This window comes from Pyxicephalus adspersus, chromosome Z (genome assembly GCF_032062135.1).
Source record: "Pyxicephalus adspersus chromosome Z, UCB_Pads_2.0, whole genome shotgun sequence".
Lineage (NCBI taxonomy): Eukaryota > Metazoa > Chordata > Amphibia > Anura > Pyxicephalidae > Pyxicephalus > Pyxicephalus adspersus.
Genome location: NC_092871.1, coordinates 65,051,329 through 65,059,263, shown reverse-complemented (window position 1 = coordinate 65,059,263; position 7,935 = coordinate 65,051,329). Strand labels below are relative to the sequence as shown.

The 7,935-nt window shown below is 41.3% G+C and overlaps 1 protein-coding gene across 1 annotated transcript; it reads left to right on the top strand.

Annotated features, from left to right (window-relative positions):
• Positions 1 to 5,702: 5,702 nt before the first annotated feature.
• Positions 5,703 to 6,875, top strand: LOC140344420 (posterior protein-like). Its single transcript, XM_072431542.1, has one exon. The coding sequence runs from the start codon at positions 5,703 to 5,705 to the stop codon at positions 6,873 to 6,875; it is 1,173 nt and encodes a 390-aa protein (XP_072287643.1).
• The last annotated feature ends 1,060 nt before the right edge of the window (positions 6,876 to 7,935 follow it).

Below are 7,935 nucleotides of genomic sequence, written 5' to 3'. Positions count from 1 at the left end.
GAAATAAATCTCTGGCTGTCCACAGTGTATGTTTTCTACCTTGATGGGGAGCCCAACTGCTGGTCCCTCAGGGCAAGGTAAAGTGCTTGATAAATTCAAGCCACATATCTTTACACACCTCATCTGTGGTTCGGATGTATAGCAATCTCTCTATAGCTTTGAATCATAACGTGAATCCTTGAATCAGCCTAACGAGTGTGTTGGTGAAACACCTCAATGATGCACCCTTCGGCCCAGTTAGATGTTCGCCAGTGTGGGCATTTTTTTAATTCTCCATAGTGATGACAACACTATGGTCATCTGTAAACTGTGTGCTCAACACATGAAACGAGGAAAAAACCCAAACAAACTTGGAACAAGTTGCATGAGCACTCATTTAAAAAGCCACCATCCAGTAACCTGGCGGGAACACCTGGTCAAAGCACAGAGCTCTGTGCAACCACCTCCGCCCAAGAAGCAAGCTCAAACTGATCTTCCTCCGCTGCCTTTTCTTCTTCTGCCACCAAAGTTACCCGTGCTGCTGCCAGCAATTTGAGTGGGGCATGTAGCCGAGCATTACCTTTTTCAGACTCCACCAGTGGTGAGCAGGAGCTCCAACGCAGATCAGCTGTTGTTTGTCGCATTGCATGCAGTCAGGACCAGGCATCATTGCCATCCCCCACAACTTCTACCCCATCATCCAATTTTTCTGTTCACCAGTGTGGGCATTTTTTAATTCTCCATAGTGATGACAACACTATGGTCAAAAATAAATATCTGTATTTTTTTAACAGAAATGCAGAAGTTTTTATGGATATTTTTGATAGATAGCAAGTAGGATCAGAATGAAACATCTGTATTTTTTTACAGAAATACAGACATTTTTCTGTTTATTTTGATAGATAGCAAGTGGTTTCAGAATTAAATATCTGTATTTTTTTACAGAAATACAGAATTTTTTCTGTTTATTTTGATAGATTGCAAGTGGTATCAGAATTAAATATCTGTATTTTTTTTACAGAAATACAGACATTTTTAAAGCTTTTTTGATAGATAGCAAGTGGTATCAGAATTTAATATCTGTATTTTTTTTACAGAAATATAGAAAATTTTCTGTTTATTTTCATAGATAGCAAGTGATATCAGAATAAAATATCTGTATTTTTTTACAGAAATACAGAAGTTTTTCTGTTTATTTTGATAGATAGCAAGTGGTATCAGAATTAAATATCTGTATTTTTTTTACTGAAATACAGAAGTTTGTCTGTTTATTTTGATAGCAAGTGGTATCAGAATTAAATATCTGTATTTTTTTACAGAAATACAAAAATTTTTCTGTTTATTTTCATAGCAAGTGGTATCAGAATTAAATATCTGTATTTTTTTACAGAAATACAGACATTTTTATGGCTTTTTTGATAGATAGCAAGTGGTATCAGAATTAAATATCTGTATTTTTCTTACAGAAATACAGACATTTTTATGTTTTTTTTATAGATGGCAAGTGGTATCGTAATTAAATATCTGTATTTTGTTTACAGAAATACAGACATTTTTCTGTTTATTTTGATAGATAGCAAGTAGTTTCAGAATTAAATATCTGTATTTTTTTTACAGAAATACAGAATTTTTTCTTTTGATAGATTGCAAGTGGTATCAGAATTAAATATCTGTAATTTTTTTACAGAAATACAGACATTTTATAGCTTTTTTGATAGATAGCAAGTGGTATCAGAATTTAATATCTGTATTTTTTTTACAGAAATACGGAAATTTTTCTGTTTATTTTCATAGATAGAAAGTGGTATCAAAATAAATATCTGTATTTTTTTTACAGAAATACAGATATTTTTCTGTTTATTTTGATAGCAATTGGTATCAGAATTAAATATCTATATTTTTTTTTACAGAAATACAGAAGTTTTTCGGTTTATTTTGATAGATAGCAAGTGGTATCAGAATTAAATATCTGTATTTTTTTTAAAAAATATAGAAATTTTTCTGTTTATTTTGATAGCAAGTGGTATCAGAATTAAATATCTGTATTTTTCTTACAGAAATACAGACATTTTTATGGTTTTTTTATAGATAGCAAGTGGTATCGTAATTAAATATCTGTATTTTTTTAATACAGACATTTTTATGGCGTCGACGCTCCGTCTCAGAGCCGGAGCCGGATCTGTATTTTTTTTACAGAAATGATGCTGCTGCCTGCCCAGTACCGAACTCTAGATGCCCGATACTAATGCCGTCCACACTCCGTCTCAGAGCCCACCGCCTTTGAATCATGCTGTTACTGCTGCTGCCTGCCTAGTACCCAACTCTAGATGCCAATTACTAATGTCGTCCACACTCCGTCACAGTGCTAAATGCCTCCTCCTCATGCTGTTACTGCTGCTGCCAAGTACCCAACTCTAGATGCCAGTTACTAATGCTGTCCACACTCCGTCTCAGAGCCCACCGCCTCCTCCTCCTCCTGCTGTAAATGATGCTGCCGCCTGCCCAGTACAAAACTCTAGATGCCAGATACTAATGTCGTCCACACTCCGTCTCAGAGCCCACCGCCTCCTCCTCCTGCGCTAAATGATGCTGCCGCCTGCCTAGTACCCGACTTTAGATGCCAGATACTAATGCAGACCATGCTCCGTCCCAGAGCCCACTGCCTCCTCCTGCTCCTGCTGTAATTGATGCTGCCGCCTGCCCAGTACCAAACTCCAGATGCCAGATACTAATGCCATCCACACTCCGTCTCAGAGCCCACCGCCTCCTCCTCCTCCTGCTGTAAATGGTCTCAGAGCCCACCGCCTCCTCCTCCTCCTGCTGTAAATGATGCTGCCGCCTGCCTAGTACCCGACTTTAGATGCAAGATACTAAGGCAGACCATGCTCCATCTCAGAGGCCACTGCCTCCTCCTCCTCCTACTTTAAATGATGCTGCCTCCTCCCCAGTACCGAACTCTGGATGCCAGATAATAATGTCGTCCACACTTCGTCCCAGAGCCCATCGCCTCCTCCTCCTGCTGTAAATGATGCTGCCGCCTGCCCAGTACCAAACTCTAGATGCCAGATACTAATGCCGTCCACACTCTGTCTCAGAGCCCACCGCCTTCTCCTCCTCCACTTGCTGTAACTGATGCTGCCACCTGCCCAGTACCCGACTGAAGATGCCAGATATTAATTTTGTCCACACTTCGTCTCAGGGCCCACTGCCTTCGAATCATGCTGTTACTGCTGCTGCCTGCCTAGTACCCAACCCTAGATGCCAATTACTAATGTCGTCCACACTCTGTCTCAGTGCTAAATGCCTCCTCCTCATGCTGTTACTGCTGCTGAACAGTACCGAATGTCTAGATGCCAGTTACTAATGCCGTCCACGCTTTGTCTCAGAGCCCACCACCTCTTCCTCCTGCTGGTACTGTAAATGATGCTGCTGCCTGCCCAGTACCGAACTCTAGATGCCACCTTCCCAGTACCCAGTACCCAGCTGTAGATGCCAGTTAATAAGGTTGTCTATGCCACATTTTACAAAGTTACAGCTAGCAGATAGGAAAAGGAAGTCCCCTACAAAGCAATGTCTCCACTAGCTAAGGCTTCTACACTGTCCTTATAGGTGATGGCCTCAACCACTAATGCCATCCTTGCTCCGTCTCAGGGCCCACTGCCTCCTCTACCAGTACCCAGCTCTAGATGCCAGTTAACATCGCCATCCACTCTTCTCAGGGCCCACTGCCTCCTCTTCCTGCTTTCACTGATGCTGCCGCCTGCCCAGTACCCAACTCTAGATGCCAGTTACTAATGCCATCCAAACTTCGTCTCAGGGCCCACCGCCTCCTTCTTCTGCTGTTACTGATGCTGCCGCCTGCCCAGTACCCTACAGCAATGTCTCCGGTAGCTAAAGCTTCTACACTGTCCATATAGGTAATGGCCTTAACCACTATTGCCGTCCTTGCTCCGTCTCAGGGCCCACTGCCTCCTCCTCCCAGTACCCAGCTCTGGATGCCAGTTAAGATCGCCATCCACACTTCACAGGGCCCACCGGCTCCTCCTCCTGCTTCCACTGATGCTGCCACCTGCCCAGTACCCAACTCTAGATGCCAGTTACTAATGCCATCCACACTTCCTTCCAGAGCCCACCACCTCTTCCTCCTGCTGTTACTGCTGCCACCTGCCCAGTACCCAGTACGCAGCTGTAGATGCCAGTTAACAAGGCTGTCCATGCCACATTTTACAAAGTTACAGCTAGTAGATAGGAAAAGGCAGTCCCCTACAAAGCAATGTCTCCACTATCTAAAGCTTCTACACTGTCCATATAGGTGATGGCCTTAACCACTAATGTCGTCCTTGCTCCGTCTCAGGGCCCACCGCCTCCTCCTCCCAGTACCCAGCTCTAGATGCCAGTTAACAATGCCATCCACACTTCCCAGGGCCTATCACCTCCTCCTCCTGCTTTCACTGATGCTGCCGCCTGCCCAGTACCCAACTCAAAATGCCAGTTACTAATGCCGTCCAAACTTCGTCTCAGGGCCCACCGCCTCCTTCTTCTGCTGTTACTGATGCTGCCGCCTGCCCAGTACCCCCTGTTCACTATAACTTCAGTCTTCCTGGAGGGGGCAGGGGTATATGACAACAATCCCAAGCCTGGGACAAGGACAATCTGTGTGACCTCTTGATCAAGACTTCACCAAGGATGAAGCAACAATGTGATTCGCTCTGGACCTGCAGCGGGGTGTGGTTCAAGAAGAGAAAAACCTGGTGTGTATGGTTGTGTGAGAGATTGACCATGTGCTAGAGATAGAGCTAGACCCCTTTCCTTCCCCTTTCCTATATACCCTTTACTTTCTTCCCTTTTGTCTTGAAAATCATATGAAAATAATATCCTAAGCTGTAAATAAACCTTTCCCTTTTGTAAGAACTGTTGGTCCTTCTTTAAATCCAAGGCACCCCAAACAGAGCACATTCTACATTTGGCACCCCAGAAAGCGTGTGGAGTTCTAAAATCTGCATAGAACCCACAGGACAGAATTGCTCTGAGTTATGTTTCTAGAAGTTTAGGTAAACTTAGTTGAAGGACCAACCAGACCTGCTGTAAGGATCGCGATGCAGACCTGACTGGATCTTGGACATTGAAGAAACAGAGGAAGTGGTATGTGATGATTAGTTTACATTGCATTTGCATATGTTTTACGTTTAATATTTTGCTTGAGAGTATGTTTATGTAGGGAAAACTGGTAGAATTTTGGAATGTGAGTTTAGGTCTACATTTTGATGCAATTGCACAGAATTGGGATTTTTTTTAGCGGTAAAATAGCCTTCTGTTGGTAATCTGCCTTTGAATTCAGACTTGGGTGAGTGTATAGGTATTGACAGTGTGTGTGTATTGGTCGTGTATTATTGTTTGTAAGAAGAATTTTTTCTTGGGTGGATTGTAGCTTTGTAAAATGGAATGTGTATATACTTATGTTAACAAGCATGCCTCTGCCAGTTATCATACATGTGCAGATGAACCTGTTAAAATTCAGTTTCAAACACTACTATCCCAATGTAAGGAACATAATAGTAAACTGCATATTAAACTGACAAAGAAAGTAAATAAGGAAAAACTGGCTAATGAGATAATAGTGTTGCTCAGGATCAAAGGCATAGCTGAGCAACGGGGAGTACTGGAGCAGGGACAGAAAAGAGCTTAATGAGCAATTTGATAAATTTGGTGAAGGTTTACTTAAAATGGCAACTACCTCTGACACTGAGATGGGTGAACTAAGAGCTGAAGTGAATGATTTAAGAAAGGAAAACTTTGAGCTACACCAGCAAGTAGAACAGTGCAATGTAGACTATAGTTTTAAATGCAAGTTTGTGGATGCATTACAGTTCAAATTGTCTCAGAAGGAAGAACTTGTTTTGGCACTAGAAATGAAATTGGCAGATGCAAATTCCCAGCTTATGGCCAAGGAGAAATGCGTTTTATCCCTTAGTACACAAGAAAGCAAGCGAGAGTCGGCTAATATCTGCACTCTCACTGAGATGAATACCTGCAGAGGGGTTCAATCAGCAGATACACCCAGAGCTGCAAGGGAAAATGCCAGCACACTCACTGTTCAGGACAAATACCATCTCTGCCAGATTCTGGGTGAATTTAATGGGCTAGAGTCACCAGTGAGTATCTCCAATAAATTGGAGGCTGTAGTGTGTCAATATAGTCTCAACAACGAAGATGCATGTGCTCTTTTAAAGGCCTGGCTTCCAGGACCACTTGCGGCCCAGATATCCATGAATAATGACCAGTTGGTTGGAGCAGAGGCTAGGAGAAAAGAACTGCAACATGTGTTAGGAAGCAGGGATAGGAGAGGTAATCAGGATTTATCCAGAATTAAATTCAGACGAGGAGATGATCCAATAATTTTCTGCAATGAGTATCTTTCACTTTATAGGGTGGTCTATAACTGTCCAGATATTTCATTGGATGACATGGAGTTTCTTTATTCGATGGCTAATAAATGTCTTGTAAGCTATCCTGTTAAGATTGCCCTTAGGAATGCTTCCTCTTACCAACAATTCATAAATATACTTAGGGACTGGTGTGAACAAGACAAGGAGAGGTATACATCAGACATATCTGTCATATACAGAAGTACAAGAAGGCCAAAATCTAGGCTATTTAGATGCCACAAGTGCAACAGGCCTGGGCATATTAAAAGATACTGTGGATCTCTAAATGTGCATAAAGATCACACCAGGATTGCCAATTTAATAGCTGAAAGTAATGAGTGGAATATAGATGAGAGCACAACCCCCATCCAAGACAATGAAATCACTTTAAAGCCTGAAGTAAAAGATAGCAACCATAAGAACTCAGCTAGTGCTGAAGGGGGAAGAAAAGATATCAACAGAAAAAAATGACCAACACCCTCAAAATGGCCAGGAGCAGGGCTGGACAAACATACCAATGTTTGCTCCAGGGGCCAATCTCCCATACTGGCTAGTATGCACTTTAACACAAGCTGCATTGCCATTTTTCCTGTCCTATATGGCACAGTTGTATGGTACTGTTTATTGAGATTAGTGTACTGTAAACAATCTACCATTGCCCATTGTGTATATTTATATTGTTAAGATAAAGGGAAAAAAATGTTTGTCATGACTGAGTATGCTAATGTCTTTGTGTTCTTTTTCAGGGCCTCTAAAGGAGCCTGTGAAAGTGTTATATGCTAATGTTTGTGTTTTTTTTACAGGCTATTTGCAGTAGGAGCACAGCACTGGCTAAATCTTAGTAAACTGATTCAATTGTCTTTTTGTAAACAAAAACCATGTGGTATTATGAGCTCAATAATTAATTGTTTCGAAACAATTACACTAAAAATCAAATGTTAAAACACTAGCAGAGGTCATCCCTTTGTGATGAGTTGTGAATGTTTGTTTTTGGTTAACCCTTTGTTCCTCCAGGTGTGAAGTCTTCTCACAAAAGAGCTAGAAGTCCCTGGAAGTCTCTGTACACACCAGAAGTTGAGTCTTTTGTTTACTGTTTGTCTTTTGTAGTCTTTGTGTTTTATTTTGTTTGATGGCCAGCAAGCATTTTTGTTGCAAGTTTCTTTTTTATTATTTTTGTATGTCCTGTTTTGTTAAGGCTTATGAGATATCATTTTTAATATATATTTTTTCTTATTTAAAAAAAAAAAAACTCAATACTTTACCCCTAACAATCATTCATCAGGACTATAATACCCATATTGTTCTAGTGTGGTACCGGTGCATATTGGTACCAAATGGGGGAAGTTTGAACCAACATATTGTTTTTTTAGGCAAAACTTGCAAGTGCCTCCCAGCGGCAGGCTGGATAATAGCTGTATGTTGATAAAGTAGATATAACATGCTAAGAATCTGATACTGCCCTTGTTCTTACTTTCCAGGATCCATAATAAAGCGACACTAAAGACCAAAGTTTGGAATTCTGGAGTCATAC

Bases quoted from the DNA above. Each gene is read 5' to 3' on its own strand.
- LOC140344420 (XM_072431542.1), top strand. From the start codon at position 5,703: ATGGCAACTACCTCTGACACTGAGATGGGTGAACTAAGAGCTGAAGTG.